Genomic DNA, 26454 nt, shown 5'->3' with positions numbered 1-26454 from the left:
TATGGACATGTGGCCTACTAACAGAGCATATTTGGAAATATTGTCTCTTGGAGTCTAGCTTTATGGTCTGCTTTGGCTGAGCAGGGTGAAGTGAAATATAAACTCAACTCACTACTTCCAGCATTCATTATCAAATAAAATAATGAATATTCCACCCTGTTCCCCTCCACTGCCATATCATGGGACTGCTACTATTCCTCTCATCCGAGAGGACATAGGGCCATAAGCCCCAAAAAGAGAAGGTACATAAAATCATTTAAAGGAATTGGCCTGTAGGCTACTAACAACAAACCATTTGTTCCAGAGTACACATGCAATGAGTGTATCCAAGGTCAAAGGTTTGTGCACTATTTGGACTATTCCCCAAAGAGTCACACAGAAAGGCATTTCAAAAAGTTTATTCACATCAGAGCCAGGCTATACCTGAATATAGACTTGAAAGACAAGATTTTCAATTCAAGGTCCTTCAGGCCAGAGGTTAGAGCTGAAGGCTTGAGCTGGGGCCTGGAAAGGCTGGATGCTGCAAGCAGGAGGTTCTGTTGACCAAGCGAGGACCTAACTCATAGTTTTTAAACCAGGTCAAACCAATGCAGATAATTCATATTGCTTTCCAGAAGCTGAATGTTGCACACCCCTCTTCCATTCTAGACATGAAGAAGGTTCTAAGCAGAACTGATATTTTAATGGGATACAGTCCCTGCTAAGTTCCAGCCTTGAACCACAAGGATCCTAGTTCAAACGCAAAGGTCCCTGGAACTTAAAAAAAGCACAACAACTTCCCAAGTGTTTTAGAAGTCAAATATATTCAATTCAAGAAGGTGTATGTGAGAGAGAGAGAGAGAGAGAGAGAGAGAGAGAGAGTGTTTTAAACAAATCATAATTGGAGAATGCCATCTTGAGGCACTGTTTAGTTGAATTGGAACAAGCTACCCTAAAAGCACACAGATATGTTCGGCAAGTGGTACAGACTGACCTCTCGTAGGTTGCTCTCCAAGGTCCTTCACCCCAGGCATAACTTTATAAAGGCCAGGGATGAGTGGGATATGCCAGTGGCCACAGACAAGAGGCAGAAAGGTTATTAGATGGCCATATTACTCCAAGCAGATCAAGTGGCTCTCCTACCTCTCCGTTCTCAGCAGTGACATATGAACACCCATGTGCATCACTATTGTGATGTGTATTTTAATTTGTAAGCTATCTTGACTTAGATTTTCTCCCAGGAATGAGGGGTATATGAATGTCAAAAATATACAAATAAACATTGCCCTTGTGGCTAGAGTTTCACCAGCAGGAGAAATTATGTGTTCAAGCCAAACTGTTCTGGCAGCAGTACAAGCAACAATCCTGTAATTACATGGGTCGCCCATAAGCACACATAGCTGAGCATGGAATAGCAGCCTCAAAATTTTCAGCCGCCTTAGGCAGCCTTACTCAGAAGCGCTTCCCACAGAGTTCTGTGAAACCTGCTTAGGACAGTAACCTTCAAAGAATAACACTGAAGATATGTAATTTGAAAAGGCAGCTTAGAAAGAAAGAAAAAACTTTTTTAAAAAAAGAGTAAGAAGGTCTGCTCTAGCCATTCTTTTATTCAACTATATTCTTTTTCCCTTCTGCAAAACAAACCACCTTTCCACATCCTACAATGGACAATGGCAGATGCAGTAATATCCAATCCAGTTTATCCAATGAATAGTTTCTCTATGCATTTGGAAGCAAGATGGAGAGCAAACCAAGGGCTACTGAAATGGCTGAAGAACAAGCAATGATTAAGCACCCCCATCCACCCCTTGTAGGTTTGCCTAAATCATAGTGAATGTAAGACAGATGATCTAAGCCTGCAAAAATGTATCCGGTCACTTGCAGTAAATGTTTGTGAAACAGCAGATCCTCATATCCCGGCCAAAATTGTTCCTGGTTTGGAAGTGTTTAAACAGTTCCTAGTGGTTTTCACTGGTGACCTACTTAGTCAGAACTCTAGACTGCCACATGCAAGGGAGGGCAGAGTTTCCCACAGTGGTTTGCAGTTCAAGATGCAAGACTGGATCTAGTACTCTGAACTATTGCCCTGTTGCTGTTTGACACATGCTTTTCCAAAGTGCTGAGAATTTTTTCCAACTCTGTTTATTCTGCCTTCTGTGATTTGAAGTATGATGGAAACAGACTCTTTAGTCTACATGAAAACTAACGGGGCCAACCACCAACACTTTAGGGTGCAATTAATTAACAAAGCACTAAATGGAATGATGGCAAATAATTGCAACCAACATTTTTAGATTTGTCACAAGCAAAGTCCCAAGTATTAAATAATGTGCTTTGTTCCTTCTAGCCTACTGAGCTAGATAATAGGTAACAGTGAATCACAGGGAAAGTGTAGGCCTGACTGTATGCCATATGCAAGGCTATAGGCCAGGAAAGCCAGAAGCCCCTGTTGGCAATGCTGGTTATGGTACCCATGATGTAGGGACACATATATACTTCACTAATGAGGAAGGAGCAGTAATAAAGCAGTGGTTTCATGCTTCCCAACTTCTACAATACCTTGGCAAAACAAATAAATGCATAGGTTACACACTAACTGTGCTAGCTACATATGAAAGCTGAGTTCCCAAACAACACTAAGTCAGGGTTCATTTTAACCATATTTTGTTCACCAAACTATGAATTACAGGCATACAAACAAACAATGCCTTGTTTCTCCACAGCTTTGTTAGTTTTCCAGCTTCTCTCTCCTTGTGTCTGTGTAGCTTAGCAAGCATCTGGAATGAAGCAGCAAAACAGGCCATGGTCAAGCAAGGCTGCTGGAGTCAGACATAATACCAAACAATAGTTAAGAACAGAAGCCATGGTTCATAAGCCAACAACAAACCATTGTTTCACAACATGATTGGCGATCACAAGCTCAAGCAAACCACACTTCGGCTAAATAGACTGTAGCCTTTCTTCACTCGAACTGCTCTCCCATACTAGACTGATACAACCTTATGAGCAGCAAGAGAGATTTGATAGATCTACCAGTGCACCTAGTACATTGTGTGGAAAACAGTTAGCACCAGTATAATATTAGCATTATATTATAAGATTGACAAATAACAGTGCACAGGCAATGCCTATCATGTGCCCTTCCTGAAGACACAACTTGGAATGCAGAGAAATTTATTATATATACAGCCATTTAGTCCCAACATGGCAAGTCTCCAGCTCCTCAAGCAATTTTGGCTGAATATGCAAGGCTTGCAAGTTGTAAATACTGTCCTAGCTTGCTTGGATTATATTGTCTAGCACCAGGCCAGCCAAAGACAGTGCATATTTATTACTGCCAAAAGATTATTTCAAATAGTTTCTTAATTTCACACAAGTTCATTCTGATATACATTCAGCAATAAACATTCACCAAAATATTTCCTCTATGTAACAATGCAAGCAACAGGGAGGGCAGCTACACAAGCTTGTAAATGTGGCTATTTCTTCCAACATGAAGCCAAGGAAGGGGGAAATACTATTTAAATGACAATAGTTACATTCTTTAGCAGGTAAGGCTTGCACGTAACACAGGAATGTTCTACTAAACTGGGCCTTGTCAGAGACAAAAGTTCCACATGGAACCTTATAGTTTATCCCTATACAATGGCAGTCACTTTTGTTTCATTCAATATTACAGCATGAAACAAAGTTGCTCTGAAACATGTTTACCACTCCACCAATTTACCTAAGAGAGGGAGAGACTTCAGACAGCAGCATTTAAAATCTAAAAACACACTAAGGAAAGGCGTTTAAAATAAATGTGTTCTTTTTAATAGGGAAATAAAAAGTTGTTTTCAGCAAGGTCAGATATTCCTTGCATTTTTCATACAAAAGTGAAGCGGTTTTGCAGTGTCTATATCCCTTATGTTACTCTGCAGTTTGGATTGTGGACTAATAAGAGAATCTCATATTGTGTTGACCTCATCAAAATATTAAAGATAATCTTTCTGAAACTGCCGCATCCAGTGCATTCTGGTATGGAAACTTCTGAAAGAAACTTAAGCATGCTGCTACAGAGCAGATGAAATCAGCAAAATATACATTTTACACGCTTCTTATCCTAAAATACACATTTTGTATACATTTAACCCAAAAAGAAACATTTTGGCTTTTTTGAAAAAGGTGATAACTATAGTTCAAGATTCAGAAGAGTACAAAAACTGTAGAGTAAATGCATTCTGGTATGTATATTAGTCCAGGAATTGCAAATCAGGTTGGATTGCTTAAAAATGCAGGCTGAACATAATCCTTGAGCATCCTTAGCACAAGTCCAGTTCAGATGTGATGATCTCAGGCCAAGAGATCATCCTGAGAACAAACTATGTGCCCACATTCTCCCACCTCCCCTCATGTGCCCAGCTTTTGGTGCTTATATCCTGGCTTTTAAAAGTGTCCTGTGATGTCAGAATTAGGAAACAGTGTTTTGACAAGGCAGGATTATGATAGCCAAAGCTGGGAGCACAAGTGGGGTTAGGAGAGGACACATGCCTACTCTCCAGCCAATAAGCTTTGGCTTAACTGGCTTGAGTTCATTGTGTCTGAACCAGGCCAAATAACCTCAAATATGGTCTTAAATATTTTGCATGCATTTAAATACATCAACATTCAAATAAGCAAAACTGATCTCTTTCTCTGAAAGAGGAAAATGGGACGCTTGCAGACATCTAGCTCTGCCAAACAAGGGCAGTGTGATCCAGTTATATTGCTAGAGTTAGTGGCAGGGAATTGCATTCACTAGACAAAAAATTAATAATCATTTGGCACATTTTATAATTGCCAAAGGATGCTATTTTTATTTCTGCTTGGCAGATGTGTCTGCAAGAACGTGACAAGTTCGTTCACGACTTCTCAGGGGACCTGACAAGCTCTTTCTGGAACCCTGACCTCCCCGCACACCCACATGCTTAGCCTCCATTGATTTTCCCCAGGCACATAGACAAGTGCACTGCAGACAGGCACACTGGTGAGGCCAGCACTGTTTGCTCCATTCAAGGTATTGCAAGTGCACAATTCCTCCTATGCCTCATTATCCAATAGTTTTTCTGGATGTTTTCTGTACTTCTGGATTAGTACCTACCAAGCCTCAAGATCAGAGCATGGACACATCCCATACAAATGCACTCAAATTTTTAAAAAAGGTGTGTGTTGCACACTACTGTCTAGTCATTAAAGAAAGAGGGAGGCAATGTCACACCAGGAATAAACAGTATATCCAAAATAACACACTGTTAAAAGCATCATCAGCACATATTGGATGAGCATAACTAATGCTGCAGAAGCCATTGCCATGGGGGTGCTGTCATTTTGTTTCCTGTGATCTAAGAAGGGGTGACTATAATGTGACAGGTTAGGAATGTGGCTGATCTCACCATCATTTAATGTATCACCAGTGGGGATGGGATTGGGGAAGGAGAGCACTGGGCTTTTATAACATTTTCTCTCTCCATCAGCAGCTAGTAAAGACAAAGGCAAGAATATAGCTATATGAGATCTTATGGAGCTGGGAACTGCACTGAAAGGAATTACTTGTGAAGCACACTTTGAAACCCTCTGACAAAACAGAGGGGTTAAAAAATTTATTTAAATTGGCCCATGTAAATATCTAAAATGCACAGAGCTACTCCAGAGAAAGGCTCTGCGACTACAGCACCCTATCTAGTATTGCTAATCTCCAGAATAAAATAAAAAGAGTGAAAAGGCACAGTTCATCTTCTCTGGGACATATGTGAACACCAAAGTGTTTGCACATAACGTTAAAGCAATGATTAAAATAAACCACAGATTAATGTGAATGATCAGCATACAGTGGGACCTCTGGTTACAAAAGCTTCAGGTTACGAACGCTTCAGGTTATGAGCTCCGCTAACCCGGAAGTAGCTGCTCCTGGTTGCGAACTTTGCCCCAGGAAGCAAAAGGAAATCCCACGCCTCAGGATAAGAACGGTTTCAGCTTAAGAATGGACCTCTGGAATGAATCAAGTCCGCAACCAGAGGTACCACTGTACTGTACTAGTGTGTGCTGGTCATTAGTGCCTACTTTACTCCTCCCTCCCTCCTCTACAGTATTTGCCACATTGGAAACAAACAAACCAGAGGCTGGCTGACATGTGTATATAAACCATGATCAACTCCCACCTGGAAATCTGTGTCCCCACTGTGGAAGGACGTGTGGATCTAGAACTGGCCTCCACAGTCACTTACAGACTCACTGTTGAAACCGTGTTTATGGAAGACAATCTTACTTGGCTACAAAGAAGACAAACCCACAACTCATGGTTTGTTTATCTCCAAACAAACTACGAGTGGAAACCAAAGTTCATTCTTGGCTTACTCAATCATTGATGGTTTGGAGGAAATAAACCATGATCACTGATTAACATGCAACCAGTTTCTGGTTTGTTTCCTCCCACAATGTGGCAAATCAGGTACACTGCTGACTTCTGGTCCTGCCAGTCTAGGAGTTATCATAATTCAACCCAATTGATTAATTTAAAGATAAATGAGCTGAACTAACAAAAGTCAAGGGGTCTTATTCAAGCCAATCAATGGATGCCAGTATAAAGCTGGAGTAAGAAATAAAGCTGAAGGAACAAATTAACATTTGCTTACTGGTGGCATTTCATGTCAATGAAAGATGCTGGGGAGGACACAACTAAACACATGAACCCACTACACAAATAGGAAATGATGAGTCTGGTTGGGAGAAGAGGAAGATCATGAGGCCGGATGGCTGTGGGAGATTAGAAAGGCTTAATGAAAAAGTTGATTACTGAAGACAATGTTCCATCTTGGACTACAAACCTCTCTCTATTGTTTAAGATTCCTTCCGAGACAGCTGGAAAAGAGCACCCTTCCTTCAACACAATGTCATCCTTTCCAAACTCCTGTTTTCTTTGGAGCTGAAATTAAGTGGCACTATTTAGAAAGGGCCCCCAAATAAGAGGTTTGAGGAAGCAAAGGAAAACGAAAAGGGATGTTTCTGCCAAAAGAAGCATTTTGTTACGACTAGAATTTAATTTACTTCTCTAAAGGTTTTTTAAAAAAACAATTTTTAAAAAAAATATTTTTGCAAAAAGTATTATGCCTTGAAGCATTCAAGCAAATTCGCGCTCATGATCAAGAACATTATGTAGCATGCAGGACAACTACAGTGTAACTCAATAAAACAGAACAATGAGAACATTAGGAATACGGTTCTACACAGTTATTTCCAAGCAATGGTACTGCAAATTAAAGGCTGGCCCACACCATACATTTAAAGCACATCTAATGCACGTTTGAACCACATGACTTCTCCCTAAGTATCCTGGAAACCGTAACTTGTTAAGGATGCTGGAAACTATAGGTCTGTGAGGCAGAAACTACATTTCCCATGATTCTTTAGGGAAGGTCATGTCCTTAAAAAATGCATGTTCTTTAAATGTATGGTGTGGATCTGCCCTATGTGTGCATAGTTTTGGAATATAAGTTTCCTACACTAGCCATGAATTATGTCTCCAAGCTTATGCTATGGTTACAATGGGCATGGTTTGTGCTGTATTTCATAAACTGACTCAGTGCTATAATTATAAAGGATGGAGATTAAGATAAATTAATCTTCTCTGCAGGATCTGTACTGAGCTAGCTGTGCAGATGCTGACACACTGACCCCTTTTTAACTTTACTGTCAAACCCTCCACTCTTATGTTCAACACTGCAAATTATTCCATAATAAAGAATTCAGAATTCTGAAGGAATGAGGATCTCATTTTATCATCACAACTCTGTGAGATGGGAGAGGGTGATCTGCCCAGGGGCGACAATGTTAGTTCTGAATGAAGCCCTGAATTTTTGTGGGTCCCGGACATTTCAGAGACAACTATAGGTACACCAAAAGGGAAAAAATATCTATACGTCTTGGGATACCACATCTGACTGGATGCAAGAGTATGATTTTACTTAACAATCTGGGGAAACAAGGCTCGTGGTTTCAAAAATAGCTCCCTAGTTAATCAGAAAATGATATTCAGCCCAGCATTTCAACAGTTCAATGCACAAATGATAAACTTATAATTAGAAATCACTCACATAGAACATGGTTGCATATACAAAAGTAACAAACATCTGCAAGTGAAGCAAAGAAAACCATTCATTATCAATTGATGTTGGGATGTACCCTTTCAAAACCAAAATGAACTCTTTTTGCTGTGTGTGTGTTTGTGTGTGTGTGCTCTTTTCGAAAAAGGACTTATGAATGGAAAAAAATGTTACTTTCAGAAGGAAAGAAGCCATGATAGGAGAAACCATAAGTTTAGTTTTGTTGTAGAGCTCTGCTTTTTAAAAAACAAAATAAAACACCTGCATTGCAGGGGGTTGAACAGGATGAGCCCCTTGGTCCCTTTCATCTCTGAGTCTGTGATTCTGTCTGTGATTTGAGGATTTCAATAAATTTGTTATCAGTCTCAGTGAAACATATTTCTAAGTCTGCTTGCAGAGGTCGGTTTTATATATAAATAAGTACTACTAGTGGTATTTATCAGAAACAGCACAATTGGAGCATTCTTTGTGTACACTTAAATATGTAAATACAAGGCAGCCGGGGTCACTAAACTGTTAAATTGTGCTGCATAGCACTGTGAGTAATCTTATTCAGAACACAGAGATAAACTTGCTTGCTCCATTAAAGTCAACTGGCCTTTAGATTACACTGTATTTCTCCAATAGAAAGAAAAGAGAATTTGCATTGAAATACAGTGGTACCTCGGGTTACAGACGCTTCAGGTTGCAGACTCCGCTAACCCAGAAATAGTACCTCAGGTTAAGAACTTTGCTTCAGGATGAGAACAGAAATTACGCCGCGGCAGCAGCGGGAGGCCCCATTAGCTAAAGTAGTACCTCAGGTTAAGAACAGTTTCAGGTTAAGAACAGACCTCCAGAACAAAGTAAGTTCTTAACCCGAGGTACCACTGTATTTAACCTAAAAGCCTATATTGCTAAGAAAAGGACAAGGAAATTGTTCTTCTCCCATGATGTTATTTATGGTATTGTTAACATACCAGTGGTATTAATAACATACCAAGGATGCTTGAGAAATCCAATGTACTGACTACCCAAAGCGGCTTTCATATATAGCTTGCATTTCATTGCATCTGAACAGCTGAAGAGTCCATTTAGCTTTGTCCATTTCAAATCATAATTCTTAAATTATCCAGCATAACTCAGCAAATACATCTGGTAGGAACTGAAATTTCTTACATGTTTAAAATCCAGGGGGGATAGAAGAGAGTCATGTTAAATATTCCAATGCACATGATTTAGGCAAAAGCTTCATTATTGATGCATTTATTTTTAAACACATGTTTTGGCCAAAAAGCTAGCCAGCCATGTCATTCTAACTCCCTTTGATGGGTAAAGTCAAATTAACAAGTGCTCTAGGGGACTTGTGAATAGAGGGAGGAAAAGGGCACCCTGGGTTTCCACTCACCCGGATTACAGCTCTGACACTTTGATTTTCTTTCCCCACAAAAAAAACTGTGAGTTGCTTTATTCATAAAGTTCCAAAGGGTTAAGAAAGAAAGAATGTGATTACTGTGCTGCATCTGGATCCTTAGCCTTATCAAAGCTGTCATGGGACACAGAAAATGTTTGCACGTTTTATCTGAAAAATGTCAACCAAATTCACAGAACTAGTCTGTAGGGTATAACAAGAAGGTCTTCCTTATCACAAGCAAACAAAGCAATTATTCTGAATATGGAATAGGGAAGCAAAAAACATGGAAATTGGCAGTTTCAGTGTTTCTGTTGCTTCAAGTCCTTCCTCCATCCACCCCCTCTCATGCCTATGGGACCAAAATTCTGGCTAGCAAGTAAATTTTCACATAAAAGCCAATGGCACTCTCTGAAGCTACATACTTTTGGGCCTGAGAACATCTTTCCCCAAAGACATAACCCAACGGATTCCACCCCCACCCCATGCTCCTTGGCTCAATGTTCTGTTCCCATGGCTGAAATATGTGGGTCATTGAAGATCTAGACATTTAACGGAAACTAGGATAAGAGAGAGACATGCCCCTCCCGGCAAGGCTTCCAGATCCTATTTGCAAGAGGACGTTTACTGAAATAAGTGGAAGGGGAAAGAGAGGAGCATTGGAAACCATTTCCAGAAAGGTAGCTGTGCTGTTGTCTTGCTTTTGTTGCAAGCAGTTCTTAGTTAGGACCAGAATAGTTTCTGCTGATCAAAATAGACCAGCATGGGGCAAAATGATCACAGGATTTACCACATTTTTCGATCTATAAGACTCACTTTTTCCCTCCTAAAAAGTAAGGGGAAATGTGTGTGTGTCTTATGGAGCGAATGCAGGCTGCACAGCTATCCCAGAAGCCAGAACAGCAAGAGGGATTGCTGCTTTCGCTGCGCAGCGATCCCTCTTGCTGTTCTGGCTTCTGGGACTCAGAATATTTTTTTTTTCTTGTTTTCCTCCACTAAAAACTAGGTGCATCTTATGGTCTGGTGTGTCTTATAGAGCAAAAAATATGCTACTTAGTGTAAAGGCAATTCCTTATACAAAGCGCTTTACTTCTCAAAACAGTGCACAAGTAATAAACCTGAAAACCGCACATCTTAGGAAAGCATGAAGTATATGAATTCCAAACATGTGTGGTATAGTGCCAACTGTCTAACCCTAAACCAGGGGCAGCATCATGGGTTGACATCACTGGGTCCTTGGCAAGGCCTTCTGCCCCCTCCTCTTTGCTGTTATAAGCAAGAAAGCAGGGAGGAGAGACAGGTGTTAACTTCTGTATGTGTTGTCTTCTCTAACTCACTCCAAGAAATGGTGCCAATTGAGCCCAGAAGGAGAGGCAAGTGAATGGGGAGTGCTGAAGAGGAAAGCGTGCTCTGGAAGAGGGGTGGGGCACAGAGAAAATATTGCCCAAGCCCCCCCCCCAAAAAAAAAACTCCTAGAAATGGAAGTATTTCTCAAAACGAGACCACCTTTATTTATGCATTCATTCCAAATAAAACGTTTGAAATATTTCTATGCCACCTTTCGTGCAAATCCCAAGGTGGTTTACGACAGCAAAGCACAACTTAAGAAAACAAAACAAGATATGTAACAGCACATAACAATAAATAAACAATCTGAAACAGTAACAGCTAACCGGCCAATCTGTTAAGAAAATCTAATCAGTAGCCCATAAAAACCATGGGGAAATTAAATACAATTTCAGGCAGGACCAAAAACCTCAAGAGTGGGCACCTTTCTTATTTTGGGGAGGCGAATGGTTCCACAGACTAGGCACTGCAAGATAAAAGTCTCTCTGCTTACTGTCAGGTGTTCTTCTCCAGCAGGCAGCAGCACAACCAGAAGAGCCTCATCTCAAGATTTTATGAGCTGGGGAAGTTGACATGGGCAAAGACGTTCCTTAAGATATCCAGGTGCCAAGTTGTTACGGTTTTTATAAGTCAACATGAAACCTTAAACTTTGTCTGGCAGCACGGCATGAGCATGAGTAGGCTGCTCCCAACAGCAGCCTAACTACTGTATTTTGAGCACGCTGTGCAGCACAAGGGCTCCTCTCCACACAGCAGGGAAGAAAAGAAGGGGTACAGGGCCAGCCCAAATCCTTTTGCTGCCTGAGGCAAAGAACAAATTGGTGCCACCTCCCTACCCCAATTCTGTGTAGTCAGCTGGGTCAGCAGAGGATTAAGTTCAACCTTGGCAATGAGAGAAGACATGGAGAAAGTGACATGCAGCTGAGCAACAACTGCTGTCACAGGAAGACAGGGGCACGACCAAGGAGGGAGGCTACTGCTCCATTAGCATTGACCACCTGAGGCCATCACCTCACTCTGCCTAATGGCAGAGCCAGTCCCAAGGGAGGAAAAGGTAAATCATAAGGGACCAGATAATTGGGTTCCAAATGGAGATATAGGAAAGAGGAGAGGGAATTATAAATTTCAAAGTGGGTTTGGGGATGGGGATACTGTGAGAGAGTTCTCAGATCAAAATAAGTCCCTGAGAATATGGGGGCAAGATGACACAATTGACAGAAGCAGCAAACAGGCCTTCTTAAGCATGGCTTAGAGCTTTAGGCATGACAGCCAACAGCAGGAATTAGTGAAGGATGACCAAATGCAAAGGACACCAAGGCATTGAAGAAGGAATTTCTTGGTATTATTAGCATTCTAATGAAATATTTAAAAAATCAGTTGCTGTTGGTTCTACATGGCAAGCGGCACCTGCCCAGGTGTCATCTTTGGGAAAGCTATTAAAGATACAAAGCCATTTCCTCATATGCATGTGGTCACCCTATAACAGCCTCTGTCAACTTTGAATCCCCAGATGTTGGAATACAATTCCCATCATCCCTAACTAGCAGGACCAGTGGTCAGGGATGATGGGAGCTGTAGGCCAATAACAACTGGGGACCCAAGGTTGAGAAAGGCGGCCCTGTACTATATGTGGCATCCGTCAGTTTACATCTGAAGGTGCCATAGTTCCAAAACAAGCCAGCAAGCCTTGACAAGAGACTGATTTAAGTCAAACTTCAGAATCTCCCCTATATCAGTAGTGGCCCATGTCATATCCTTTTCCACCAAGAGTTTTGTAGGTTTTCAATTATTATCAGTAAAATTATTGAATTGATATGAAGTACAGTAAACAGAATGAAATACAGTACTGACAAATTTCTAAGCAAAAAGTACTTTCAGAAATTAGCATGCATGCTCAAAAACGGCTCTCTAAGAGTGGCTGGATTAATCATGCTTAACACTAACAGAGCTAGTTTATTTAAATCACAATTGACTGAAACCCCTAGGGCCTAATCAAGGGAGGTCAGGACAAATCTAACCAGTGTTAATCCATGTGTGACACACACACAGCATGCAAGAATTAAATGCCTTACAGAATAATTTGAGCCTTGTGGCTTGGGAGAATGCACATAGCAGGGGGCGGGTGGAAGGAATACCATATGCTTGAGTGATAATGCAGAACACCAACAATGTGTATGCACACACAGCCTGCTGAGAACATATAGCCATTTAAATCATAATTCACCATTAATTAGGATTGCCCTTTCACTTTTTATTGGCCCTGTTTCTGTGCCTTTAACAGCAGCCCAACATTAAGGAAATGGACAGGTGAAGCTTTTTATTTCCTCCACCACTGATCTCTATGCCAGGAAATGCTTCACCTGCTTGTTTTCTTAGTGAAAGACACAGGAGCTGGACCTACCGTATTTTGCTTACTTCAAATGTAGCAATTCTACACAGGCTAGGTTTCAGCACATGATGGTGACACATTGAAGCCATCAAGAGTGGTGTCTTTTTCTTTCTTTTCCTTTTTACAGGATACCAGGCCACTTTAATGTTGCGACAAGCCAAAGGCACAAATGCAGGTTCCTACCATTGTGAAAAGCAGGCGAAGGGAGGACAGGGCCCAATCAAAACCACAGGAGGGCCAAAAGGTTAACACTCAGGGGCACCTGCCCTGGATTTTCCCTTTTTTTACAATAAAACAAAACAAAACCTTGCATCATATCTTATAACTACAACAAGAAAACACTATACAGTGGTACCTCGGGTTAAGGACCTAATTCGTTCCGGAGGTCCGTTCTTAACCTGAAACTGTTCTTAACCTGAAGCACCACTTTAGCTAATGGGGCCTCCTGCTGCATGATTTCTGTTCTCATCCTGAAGCAAAGTTCTTAACCTGAGGTACTATTTCTGGGTTAGCTGAGTCTGTAACCTGAAGCGTCTGTAACTTGAAATGTCTGTAACCTGAAGTACCTCGGGTTACATACGCTTCAGGTTACAGACTCCAGAAATAACCCAGAAATAGTACCTCAGGTTAAGAACTTTGCTTCAGGATGAGTACAGAAATCGTGCAGCAGGAGGCCCCATTAGCTAAAGTGGTGCTTCAGGTTAAGAACAGTTTCAGGTTAAGAACAGACCTCCAGAACGAATTAAGTCCTTAACCCGAGGTACTACTGTATGGTCAAACTATATGTGAATGCAGGAGATATGTGATCTTGACTTTTGGATTTTCTAATTTATATTAAAGAAGGTGGAGCAGGCTCCAGATTTGACCAGAACAGCAACACTGGAGGTGTAGACAGCGGCACAGCAGGGCGCCAGCCGAGTGGGGTAGGGCAGAATCCCAGGGCCCGAGCCCGTTACACTCCAGCGCCCTACAGGCCCTAGCTACGCCTCTGGTTGTAGAGCACTAACCTTTTCTTCGCTGGCATTTCCCTCATTTAGGCACAAACTGTAATTAGGCTTTCAGAAGAAGGGTGGAAGCAGGGTGAACACGTGGGCAGGTGGGGTTGGGGTCTAGTGTCACTACATGTCCAATAGCTGCTTTGAAGGGAAGTGGTTTGCTCAAGAGAACGGGGAGGGGGGGGTTGTGTGGCCAGTGCTCCTGCCAAATCAAATCCAGAGCCCTTATGTGCCTAGCTTAAGGCTACCGTATTTTCGTCCTATAGGGCGCACCGGCCCATAGGAAGCACCTAGTTTTTTGGCGAGGGGGATTTTTTAAAAAATTTATTCCCCCCCCCCCCGAGCCACGGGGCTGGGGCGGGGGAAGCCCGAGCTGCTGCCCCAAGCCTTGCGCGCCGGGCGGGACCTCCTGCCGGGCGCGCAAGGCTTGCGGACATCTGCCCGAAGCACGGGGCGTGCTCCGGAGCACGCCCCGTGCTTCGGGCTGCAGGCTGCTGCCCGCAAGCCTTGGGAGCCCGGCGGGCACTCCTGCGGGCTCCCAAGGCTTGCAGATAGCTTCCTGAAGCCTGGAGAGCAAGAGGGGGCGGTGCGCACTGACGCCTCTCGCTCTCCAGGCTTCAGCGAAACCCTGCATTCGCCCCATAGGACGCACACACATTTCCCCTTCATTTTTGGAGGAGGAAAAGTGCGTCCTATAGGGCGAAAAATACGGTAATTTTTAAAACCCTGGGAGTTTCAGTCATTGTGTCGTATTTGGCTCTCATATGGCATGAGTACACCATGTCTTCACACTTCTCAGATAAATATTGGGGGGCAAGGAAATAAAACCCCACTCAGATTTGTTATCACCATCTAGTTATAAATAGCCAACCTAAACTCCCTTTCCTGGATCCTAGACTGAGTGGCATAACCATCAACCCAAGAAGAACATTGAACTCCTACCAAACTACTTTAATAGGCCCTGTGTGTCCACAGGGAAAGCACTATCAAGCACATTGGCATTCAAACTGGGAAAGCTTGCAAGAAGAAAAGAGGAAGGCGCCGGAATTACATGAGCGCACCAAGAGTAGAAAAGGCTTTTTGGAATACAAATAGCACACGATGAATTTAGGGGTGGGCTTGGAGTAAGACCCATCTATTCCCACCAAAAACATGGAATTGATCTGCAGACAGTTTGATGAGTAATACTTTTGTAGAAGCTGTTAAAATGCCTGGCTCTCCCTCTCAGTATATCCCAAACACTGCTGTCCCTGGAACTAATTACTTAGGAGCCAGGGTGGTGGTGGTGGTGATGGAATACTACATAGTCCCAACATATTTAGCAGTTGTCCTGTCACTTAAAGCCAGCACCGTTTCCTTAGCAATATCTTCCTCCCACGGTTTCCTGTTCCTGCATGCTACACTAGACAGAGGCATTATGTACAGCAATATGAATATCAAAGTGCACACAGAGATTTGCAGTCACTAATCTCATGCGTATTTTTAAATTTAAAAGGGGAAAAAACCCAAAGGAAAGAAGCTGAGATTTTGAGAAACTGCAGGTTCCTATGGGCTTTATAAGCCTAGCCTACCCGCAAAAGGAGAACAGAACAAATCAAATTCTGGGCACAACACAGTGCCAAAACGTTCCACCCCATCCTACCCCCATGTCTTTTCAACATGTTAACAGTTTCAACTGGGATGTCACCCTTTATGTAACTGTTGGAGCACCAAACAGATGTTGTAATTGCTGACACACTGCAATATCCCCCAAATAGAATAGCCTTAAGTTGTTGGCGTCAAGGTTCCTTCCAATGAACTTCAGCCGGGTCTGTCGCCTCCTCCAGCTGACAGGATTGTCAAAAGACAACAGTGAGATATAATTCCTGACCACCTGGGGGGGGGGATTGCGTGGGCTTTTATACCCTACGTAAGTTATTTGCTAAATTTCGCACACACCGACTTTTCATCAAGTACCCTCCAGGCCTTCATTCCCTCATAATAACTCCCTTCCGGCTCTCAATCTTTTTTTCTAAATGCTTCCCTACCAGCAATAGCATTTAGATCAGGAAAGTGGGGGGTGGGCGGGTGGAGTTGAACATTTAAAACATTCACATTACTCTGATTGAAAATGGAACCTCCCATGGCTGCTTAGAAGTACAACAGAAATAAGCCCATAAGTCTGATCACAGATCTTCAGTGTCCCATCTGTTTAGCTCTTGAAATGTATTGTTGTGCACACACCTCACTATCCAGGCAGTGAGAGAGCAATGCTCAGAGTTCAGTTGCTTATCAGGGTTTCATTTCCTTGGCATGAATGCCAATAAAGACTGTGGTGTCTTTAGGATAAATGGCATTATCTACATATATCTACAACTTGAGGATATGATGGAAAAGCTCACAACATGAATGCTTCAACCATGGGCATAGCCAGGATTTTTGTTAGGGGACAGGCTTTTGTTAGGGGGACCAGAACCTCAGATTTGTATTGGTTTTTATTGATTTGTGGGGGCAGCTACCCCCGCCCCTCCTTGGCTCCGCCCATGGCTTCAACAGGATTCGTTTCCCCATTAGGTTTCCAGGGAAGTTTCCCCACCAACAAAGCCATAGCTTTGGGATTCAGCCCACAGAGAAAGTCAAATCACCCTGTCGGCTTTCAGCTCCCGGTACCAGCCCAAACTCACCCACAAAGCTAGCCTCCCTAGCCAGCTGTTTTCCTTCCTTGGATGACAAGGCATCCAAGCTAGGTGAGGGCTAGGTGGGAAAATGGCTACCCACTTCTAGGAGAGCACCATCATTTAGATGTCACTATGGCAACATGGCCCACTCTCTGAGCCATGCTAAAAGAGGGTGATTTGATGAGCAGCTAAGTAGCCGAACAAAGGAAGTGATCTGACCTTTTTAGCAGCTTCTTCTACAATATTCTAAACCTCACAGAGATCATATCCCAGGCCTTGAAAAGACCCACAGATATAATTCAAACTGAGCCCCTTCAATTCCTATAAAACTACACTGCATATGAACACAGAATTTCCATTTCAGTAGAGCAGCCAATAACTACTGCTAGATTCATCCTCTATGGAAGGAGTGTGAAAACTGTGACTCTCTAGAAGTTGCTGGACTACAACTCCCATCATCCCTGACCACTGACCATTGCTGGCTGGGGCTGATGGAAGTCTAACGACATCTCCTCACCCTGTGCATTTGCTTTCATCTTGCATCCAGCATATAAGAATTGCCTACCAGAAAGCAAGTGTGGAAGCATTTGTAAAGCAGAAGAGAAGCCATCAGTGTGCTGCAAATAGGTCTAAAGATCAGTGTGGATTAACAACATGTCCTTGATAAGTCATCCTCAAAATAACAAGATGTTGATGAGAAAACTGAAGACATTTTCTTCACACCTTTGGACTTCTCCTAGGACTAACGCTACCTGGATCAACTGGCTCCAGACTTAAAAAAACTCACTTCTCTGCAAGCAACTCCCAGCAGGTGGGCTTTTCTTATGCAGAATGTATTGTGCTTAACATCCACTGACAAAAGCAAACAAGGTGCTGAATTATTTTGGTTACTTAGAGAAATTATTTAAAGCCAAAGAGATTTTTTAAAAACCCTTGAGGTTATGCTGTATATGAGTCTCTACTTTTTTCTCCTGCTTCCTGTTCAGTGTAGCAAATCTCAAGTTTTGAAAAGATGAATAACTATTTAAAAAGACTCACAAAGACTGCCTCCTACACATTCCACTCAGGAATCTGAAGAGAACACTCTGACTCTCATCAAAGTAAGACAGCACCATAGACGGTAGACACAAACACCCATTTCTCTTCCTGAACTTCTGCGCTGAGCCGAGGAAGGGAACACATTCCAAAAGCAAACATGCTGGCAGGAGAAATTCACTCCCACTCCACCACATGCCACAAGTCAAAAGGCGACCTGCCTGCAGCTTAGGCATATATCTTGCCTTCAGGGGAAAGTAGTGCAAACGAATTCTGTCACCACACACAGCAGCTCCACACACTCCTGACTGGGTGCTGTAAGTCCCACAACAAAGGCTCTGTCCTAAATAATTCATCAAGTGGCTTATGATTCCCAAGTCATCTCCTATCGTGGCTAATCCTCAGGGTCACAGATAGTGGCATAGTGTGGGTTGCCAGCACCCAGGGGGCTGGGAGGGAAACGGGAAGAACACACATGCACATCCAACTGGCTAATGGTGTCCACATCACACAGGAGATTGCAGTCGTAAAGATAATTAAAAAAGAGTCGATCCATTGTCTGGAGAGGTCACTTCCTTATTTGCATGGAGAAGCCATTTTCAGTGGAGCCCAGCAATGGAAGCGCACAGCTGTATTGAGGCAGCACCAGGTGTTGAAATTTTGCACCCCTAACAATTTTGCGCCTGGGGCAAGTGCCCCTGTGCCCCACCCCATGCTACACCACTGGCCAGAGACACTCTGCTTCAGCAGTGGAATTGTATTAGATGACTTCAGACCATTCTCTGGCCCAGTTTAATACTGTCCTTGAAGAGGATGAGAGCTCCCATTTCAGTGCCCAAAATGACTTAGAGGTCTCATCTAGATCAGAACTGTTTCCCACTTGTCTGGTTTCCTTCCAACTTTCTGGGCAGTAAATACATGGTGGCTCTAGCACAAGAGAGTTTTCTTATTAATGCCATCCTCTCTGGCCCACATTTCTCCTCTACTAAGGATAATTAAATTAGCATTAGGGAAGGAGTTTTGAGAGACATGGCATGTTAAATACCTTTTCATTCATTCATAACAGTGATGGCAGCACTGACATCAGCATCACTAATTACTGCCAGCTTCTACAAAAAGCCAGCATCTCTTTTTTTCTAGACCTCTAAATAATTGCTCAGCTAAGCCAGGAAATATTATGTGTTTGGTAACTAGTACACATTTTATCCAGTACTATGAATTTGCTGCTGACTTGGGAGTTCAAAGCAGAACCTTAACTTAGCAGTGTGGCACTTCCCGTCTCCACACTGCCAATATAATTCAACTCTACACAGACAACTAAACAGCTCCCCACCTCCAACTTCTTCAGAGCAGTTCTCTTTCATAACATTTACAACAGATCCAAAACAATAAAATAAAAAGAAATAATGAAAGGCAATCAGGTAGTTAACAGCATAATCCTAACATTGCGGGAAAGGATTATAAACTCACTAGGGCCAGCAGAACACAGCACTATGCCAGTGGGAAATATTTTCTACCTGCATCATGGATGTAATTTTGTTGCTGGCTTTATGCTGTTCATCACCATGAAATTTTCCCTTTATGTTGGCAGTAAATATATTTTTCGCAAAATAAAAAATAATAAGAATAAAGAACTGCAGCAGCATCCTTGCATTGGTAAGATGCTACCACAGTGGAAGCCTTACAGCACCTTGCACAGCAAAGACTCACAACTAAAATGAGAAGGGCATACGTATTGCTGACCCTTCTCTCCTGAGAATACACACAAACACTCTGCCTCAGGACTCCAGATATAGAAAACCAACCAGGACTGTCAATCCCATTGCTGCAACAAAGGTGGTAAAGACAGGCAAACATTAGTGGGGTGGAGGGAAGAGCCCACACCTCAAAACTGGACCATCCCCTCTCTTACCAGAGGCACCCTAAGGTGCTCAGAGAATTCAGGCTCCCATGGCCCCCTTCAAACCCAGATCCCCTTTTTCCAGCCACACTGCCCTTTCCGTGGAACCACCAGGAAGGTCCTAGAGGTGAACCTTCTGAGTTTCTTGTTGTGTTTTCCACATAGCTCTCTCATTTGCAAAAAGTTTGCCCACCTCATCTGGATGCTAATGCCACTGTGATATTTGATTCCGATGATATCTGGGGGTGCTTGAGCACAGGACTGCACCTAATGTTATGCTAAGATTTTAGCACTGGCATAGCAGCCATCGACTATAGGGGTCACCCAAAACAATTTTAGTCCCATGCTCGCTCACTTTAGATTAAGCTCACTGAGATTTGAGGGGGGTCTTACTTCCGAGAAAACACAGGATCAGGTTGCATATTGACATTTACAAAATGAAGACAACTGCTCATCAAAATACTTACTTGTGAAGGCCCACAGTGCTACATCACATCACACTGTTAGCTTTTTATTCAGTGCCGCTGTGCGTAAACTTGGGTGATCTATCTGTAATGCATTATCACAAGAATATTGTTTTGCAGCTTAGGTTGCATTCTCTTCATTTTGTGGGTGGGAGAGAGATTTGAAAGCTAATCTGTACAGCTAGCTCTTAATAAATCACCAATTAATACAGTACATACAGCTAGATGTTGAGGCAATTAAAGTTATGAATGCAGGCTGCCCTCTAGTGGTGGACACCTACCATTGCTGGATAGCGGGGTTTAATTAACATAAGGTGGCTCAAAAGCAAAAGCTTTTCGTTCCTCAAGAATGATAGAAATACAGTCACTCTTGGTTCTCCACTGCATTGCAAAAACTTGGAATGCAAATGAAAGTGCATGAGCAAAGGGTTGGTTTATTGGGGCAGGCAAAGGAAGAGCACACAACAGATTGCAGTAGATGCCGTCCCCTGCTGGCATGCAGAAGAGAACTCTTTCTGGGTCATGACTAGTCTAGCCGCTTCAGTAGGAATGTAGACAGTATGGATGGGCACAAACCATGTAACTGGCATGGACAATGAGGGGTTTTCAGTGTAATCTGTGCAGAATGGCTGATGCCTGGAAGGCACAGATACATAATGGTCTATTACAGTATCATGCAGTCGAGCATGCTCTACTGGCATATTGCCTTGAGTAAATTACCAATTCCATGCATCTGCCAATACCAGTGGCCATCCTGTCCTAGCTAATGGCTTTCCTTATGATGTACCAGCTCAAAACAGAGTGCAGGTGGCAAACAAGACCAGGAGAGAAATGGTGAAGAGGGAGGTTATAGAGACAGAAGGTAAATGTCACACAGGCTTAGGAACCCTGGCCCAGTGGCCAGCTACTGCCTACCCTATTGTACAGGGTGAGTCTTTTAAGAGGCCCTGTGGAACATGCGTACTCTGTATCCATGAGGCCTCTTTTAAAGGACTCACCCTGTACAAAAGAGAGGGAGGGATGGGGAACCTGTGGTTCTCCAGATGTTGTTGGACAGCAATTTCCATAATCCCCATGCAGGGATGATAGGAGTTTCCAGAGAAATTGAATTATCCGAAAAGAGCCTTTGAGAACTCTTAAGGGAAGGATAATCTGTTCAGCTGAAGTGGCTACGCATTGCCTAAGAATCTATTGGGCACCCAGGAAAATTGTTAAAATTTCAAATACTATAACTTAAAAGGTAACTGGCATTCTAGCTGAATGGGCATGAGATAGAACTTCTTTAGACAAACATGAAAAGTGTTCTTGGTTGTTGTTTTTTTTAAGAGAGAGTGAGTCATAGCCTGCCTATGTGTTTGCTACTTTCTGTAACAGTAGGCCTTTGTATTGCTGCATTAATCCCTTTCTCATCCAAAATCATTCCCATCGGAACATCCAGAATGTGGAATTTGCCTTCTGGGGGATGAATGTGCATCACCCCATGGTAGGACTCAGACCTACATCAGTTTCCTCCCACTGCATTGCCTTTTCCCACAGGCCTCCTCCATGTACCACCACCACCACCACAGCTTGTGCACTAGAAGGTACTGTGGTCTCTCTGCGGCTACCTAACTGGGCACTGGGCACATACAAATTGTGGGTGTACTGAGTTGGGTGATGTCATGAGTTTGCTTGGCTATCATCAAGATGACCTGGAGGGGGGGGGGGCCTCCCTTCCAGCTCTATGATACTATGATCAGCACCTTCCATGCAGGGCTGATGTTGGAATGTGACTGTATGAACAATATTGGAACTGGAGGAGTTGCCTTAGACAGTGTAGGTGTGTCTGTCATTGTTGCTATGTCAGCTTTTGTTTCTAAAGTCGTTGATTCTGCTACAGGTTTAGCTAAAGCTTACCATTACATTTCACTGGCATAATACCCACTAGTACAGTCAGACTAAAGGATCATCCTGCTGGAAACTGACTATTAACCAAAACCCACAAAGGTTTCAATAAGACTAAATTGTCTTATTGAATTATACTGCAATCTACCAGTAAGTCTGACCTGGCAGAAACTATGAGCCAGGTGCATGAACCTAAGACTCTTTTAAGTCTTAACTTTCCTATTAACTACCACATAGAAATTCATGGCAACCAACATATAATTGTCTCCAATAGTCAAGGTGCTGTATTTTGAGCTTTCTATATGAGGTATAAAGAATTGAATGAAGGACTAGGACTTGAATTATTTAACTAACTCATGCAGTAAGTTTCCATATAAAGTATTTCTCTTGCATACATATAACAGACTTGGAGCATAATGCTATTAATTAGAAGCCCCCTTGTGCTCAGTGACCTTTCTCACAAGTAAGTGTGTTTAAAACTGCAGTGTTAGACAAGATAATCAGTATAGGATATCAGGTTTTATGAACCAACTTTTAGTCTTTTAGTTATTAAAGCTCAAGCAAATTATAACTGCCATGGGGTATTATTTTCACCTTGCTTTTTTAAAAAGGAAAACAAGCTATACTTTATGTTTGCAAAACACCTGGAACATGCAGCTCTATACATGGCAATGAATGTGGTGAGAATGGAGAAGTGCTGATCTCATTTCCCTCTGGATATTGGGTTAAATATTTGAGAGAATAAGCTTTATCGTAAAGCAGGTTTAGAAACGAAACTCATCCTGATAAAGCCCATCTAAGAACTAAATGCCATCTACATAACATGCCCAGAATCTTATGTTTTTTTGCAAGTCGTGTTGTTCTGCCAAAACGCAGGCTAAAATGATTGCATGGAAAACCTGGCACGCTAATAGAGATTTGAAGTTAAATATCCATACTGATGAATAGTAAATTCCATTGATTTCACCACTTTGCTGAATCTAAGCCACTTTTGCTAGTTAAGGCGAACGTTAACATCGGAACAGGGTTAACCCTGGCCTTCCCAAGGGAAAGGCACGCTGCATTCACAGTGCCCTCTACTGGTTTTACCTGGCACAGCCAAGCCTGGTTGACGATCTCATTGCCGCCCACTGCTTCTGTGAATGGCCACTGCGCTTCTCTGGTATACATTTAAACTTTGCCCAGGCTTGTCACAGATTGCACCCTCTCTTGCAGCCCATGCAACTGTCTAAACGTTTCATTCACACGCCTCTCCACGGAATATCACGCTTCTATATGCGGCCCCCAAAAGCTTCAATAACTGCGTGAGTTTTTGCGGTGCCACAACGAAGTTGAGCGCGAGACTGGCTCTCGCTTCCCTTACCCAGGGGAGGGGCGCCCGAGATCCAGCTGCTGCTGCTGAGGCAGATGCGCATCGCCACCTCTAGCGGGACAGACTCCGTATTGCCCATGACGGTGCGGTTGTTGCCTTCGAGGGCAAGAAAGGAGACGGCGCGGGCAGCGGTGGGCTGGGGGTCTCCTCCAAGCGGACTGGCCGGCGGCTCCTCAGGACTTTGCTCTTCAGCAGTTGCAACTTCTCCCGCCGGAGCGCGCGTTCAAACCCGGCACGTGGGCGAGGGGGCCAGCCAATAGGTCGCGGCGCGGAGCACCTGCCAAATGGGCGGGCATGGGGCCCGGCGACTGGCGGACGCCTCCGCCGAGGGAGGAGGATCGTGCTTCGTCGGTGCGCCGGCCTCGCCATTGGAGCGTTGCAGGGCGGCAAAAGGAATGGGGCTATGAACTGGCCTCTGGCGTCACACCTGGGCCTTAATTTTTTAAAAAAAGAAAAAAACACTCCACATTGCACACACGAAGTCTTAAAGGGCCAGTGTCATATACTGTACAGTACTCGTTTTTCAGCCCACGGTTCTTAACGGACTGCGGTTAAGAGCCCCGCCGTCTCGTTACCAAAACGTAAAGCAAGGACTGGGACGCAGCGAGGGATGGGGCTCCGGGCTTCTTTGCCGCCTCTTTGGCGCGCGCGCAGCCTCTCGCTCTTTCCCAGATAAGTGTCCGGGTCTGTGTGCCGTGGAAGATGTTGGGGCGAAGGCACGCGCCCTTCTGCAAGGCGCCGCGGGGCTGACTGCGGGGCTCCCTCCGCAGCGGGCCGGAATGGGGTGAAGAGCAGCGCCCCAGACTCCTAGCAACACGGGCGAAAAGAGGGAGGAGAAGCCTCCTGCAAACTGCCACGGTTTTGCAGGTGGGACTCACTCCTTGCAGGCAGACTCAAGCTGCGAAACTGAGCGTGCACAGCCTTGGCACTCTCAGGTGTGGGGCTGCGTGCACGTGACCAGCTTAAAACGCAAGGTCGTGCCCTTCAGTTGGCAACGAGGTCACACAGCTCCCCTTGGCTCCACCCCTGACGTCCGTGTGTTAGGTGTGAAGTTTAGGTTTTCCAAAAGAATATGTCTACAGTCACCACAAGAACATTGCAGGGGCCGGACCAGACTCCCTTTACATGCAGACCCTGTTCGTATGAGGAATCCATGAAGGAGGCTACAGAAACTTGCGGACAAATGCCTATTTATTAAATTTCTCTACGAATATTGTCCTACTTTGGCCGTGTGAATTATCACATTGTAATCATGTCACTTTTGTTTCTATCAATGGCAATCGGAGCATTCTGATTTATGGTCTTTTCTTTATTAATAAATATGTGACTGCTATATCAATCCTACCGTGCAAGAGGATGCCCATTTCTTCTCGCTCTCCTTCGAAAATAAATATAACACGTCCTGTGGTTGTCTCTCTTGTTTCTCTTTTGTGCTGGCAGTGTAATGTGGGGTGGGGTGGATGTGGGCGTCTTACATCTACAATCATTATAGGCAGAGAAAATGACCAGGAAGCAATTCATTGCCTAGACTCAAGAAAACAGGTTCCAACCATTGCCATTTATGTTACTGCTTCTGAAACTCCAAGTGATGTCTAATTTACTAGGATACTGGTTACAATGTGTTTTCGCAGGAGGGGAAAAAAAAGTTTGCTGAAAGCATGTATCTCTCATCCTCTTCTCAAATGATACTGTAGTGTATGTAGCATTTAAATGAACCTTACTAATAGCCTGATAAAGCCATGGAATGATTGTGACATCTGGTTGCTACTTATCTGTCTACTAATGTATTTCTTATCTTCTCCATTAGGAGCTAATATTATATTTATTTCTGGTACACAAGGAAAATATAACGGCTGTAATCCTGGACAGACCTAGGCTCCAACTGAGGTTTAAGCCTGTGTTTCTTAAACAGGGCCCCTATAGCCCCCTGGGGGGCCCCAGGATATTCCAAGGGGGCCACAGGTGAAAATTGCATAAATGGGGAGCCACAGTACGAGACTAGGGGGCCGCAAACGAAAGTAAGAAGTGAAGAAAACATAGAAGTGACTAAGAAAAAAAAGAAAAGAAAACAAAAAAAGTTTTAATTTTTCAGAGGCAAAGGAGATTATTACAGGGTTTCTTGGGAAAGTCAAGCTGTAGGCCACCAATATAGCATGTTGAGAAAACACAGTTTTCTTCTTTGGCAGCAGTTAGTGATTAATTGAAAGATGATGAAATAACTGTGTGTGTGAATCATTTGAAGCAGTTTTATGATATGATATGAAAGTTCGTTTCCGTGATCTGCTGGACATGGATTTTCCAGCCTGGGCAGTTGATCCATTTGTTGTAAATACTGCTGACGTTGATGTTTCTTTGCAAAATGAATATTAAAGTGACAGTGAAGAGGGTCAGGTGTCTTCAGAATGTTTTGGGGTTGTTCAAAACAACAATAATAGAAGCTCAGCAGGAATCTATACTTCAGGTCAGAAAAAGGTAACACCAGGGCCAAGAGGATGCCAGTGTGGTTAATGAGTCAAGGCAGCTATTAGGGGCTACTAGAAGAAGTCTTCCTTCAGAAATTTTGCCCCCCCCCCTCAAAAAACAGCAACGGTCTTGAAGTGTCCTGCAGTTGTCAAAGGCTTGGCTGAAGACAGAACTCCTGGAGCACCACCAAGGAATCTGAATGAGATAAGAGCACCATCACACACCGTCAGTGTGTTCTCTCACAGCTGCCTGAGTATCTGCCTTTCTGTTCCCAAGGGGAGGGAGAACAAGAGCCAGACCAAGCAGTGAAAACTCTGAGCATCCATCCGACTGCCCACACTGCGATAGTCACTGACACATGGGAAGCAATCTTGGCTCTGATTTCATAAAAGAGGCCCAACGTCGTCTGCAGAGGATAAACATAGTGAGGGAAATAACTATGCATGACACACTAATTTGATG

General features: G+C 43.3%; 1 protein-coding gene across 1 annotated transcript in view; it reads right to left on the bottom strand.

Moving 5' to 3' along the window:
- Positions 1-23623, bottom strand: part of NEURL1B (neuralized E3 ubiquitin protein ligase 1B) — a 180863-nt gene extending 157240 nt beyond the window's left edge. The window contains exon 1 of the mRNA XM_083430843.1: positions 23521-23623. Within this exon, the coding sequence (XP_083286969.1) occupies positions 23521-23608 (88 nt within the window). The 5' untranslated portion in view covers positions 23609-23623. The remainder of the gene's footprint in view (positions 1-23520) is intronic.
- Between the last annotated feature and the right edge of the window lie 2831 nt (positions 23624-26454).

This window comes from Podarcis tiliguerta (genome assembly GCF_965153285.1).
Source record: "Podarcis tiliguerta genome assembly, chromosome: 2".
Lineage (NCBI taxonomy): Eukaryota > Metazoa > Chordata > Lepidosauria > Squamata > Lacertidae > Podarcis > Podarcis tiliguerta.
This window is presented reverse-complemented; position numbering and strand designations above follow the sequence as displayed.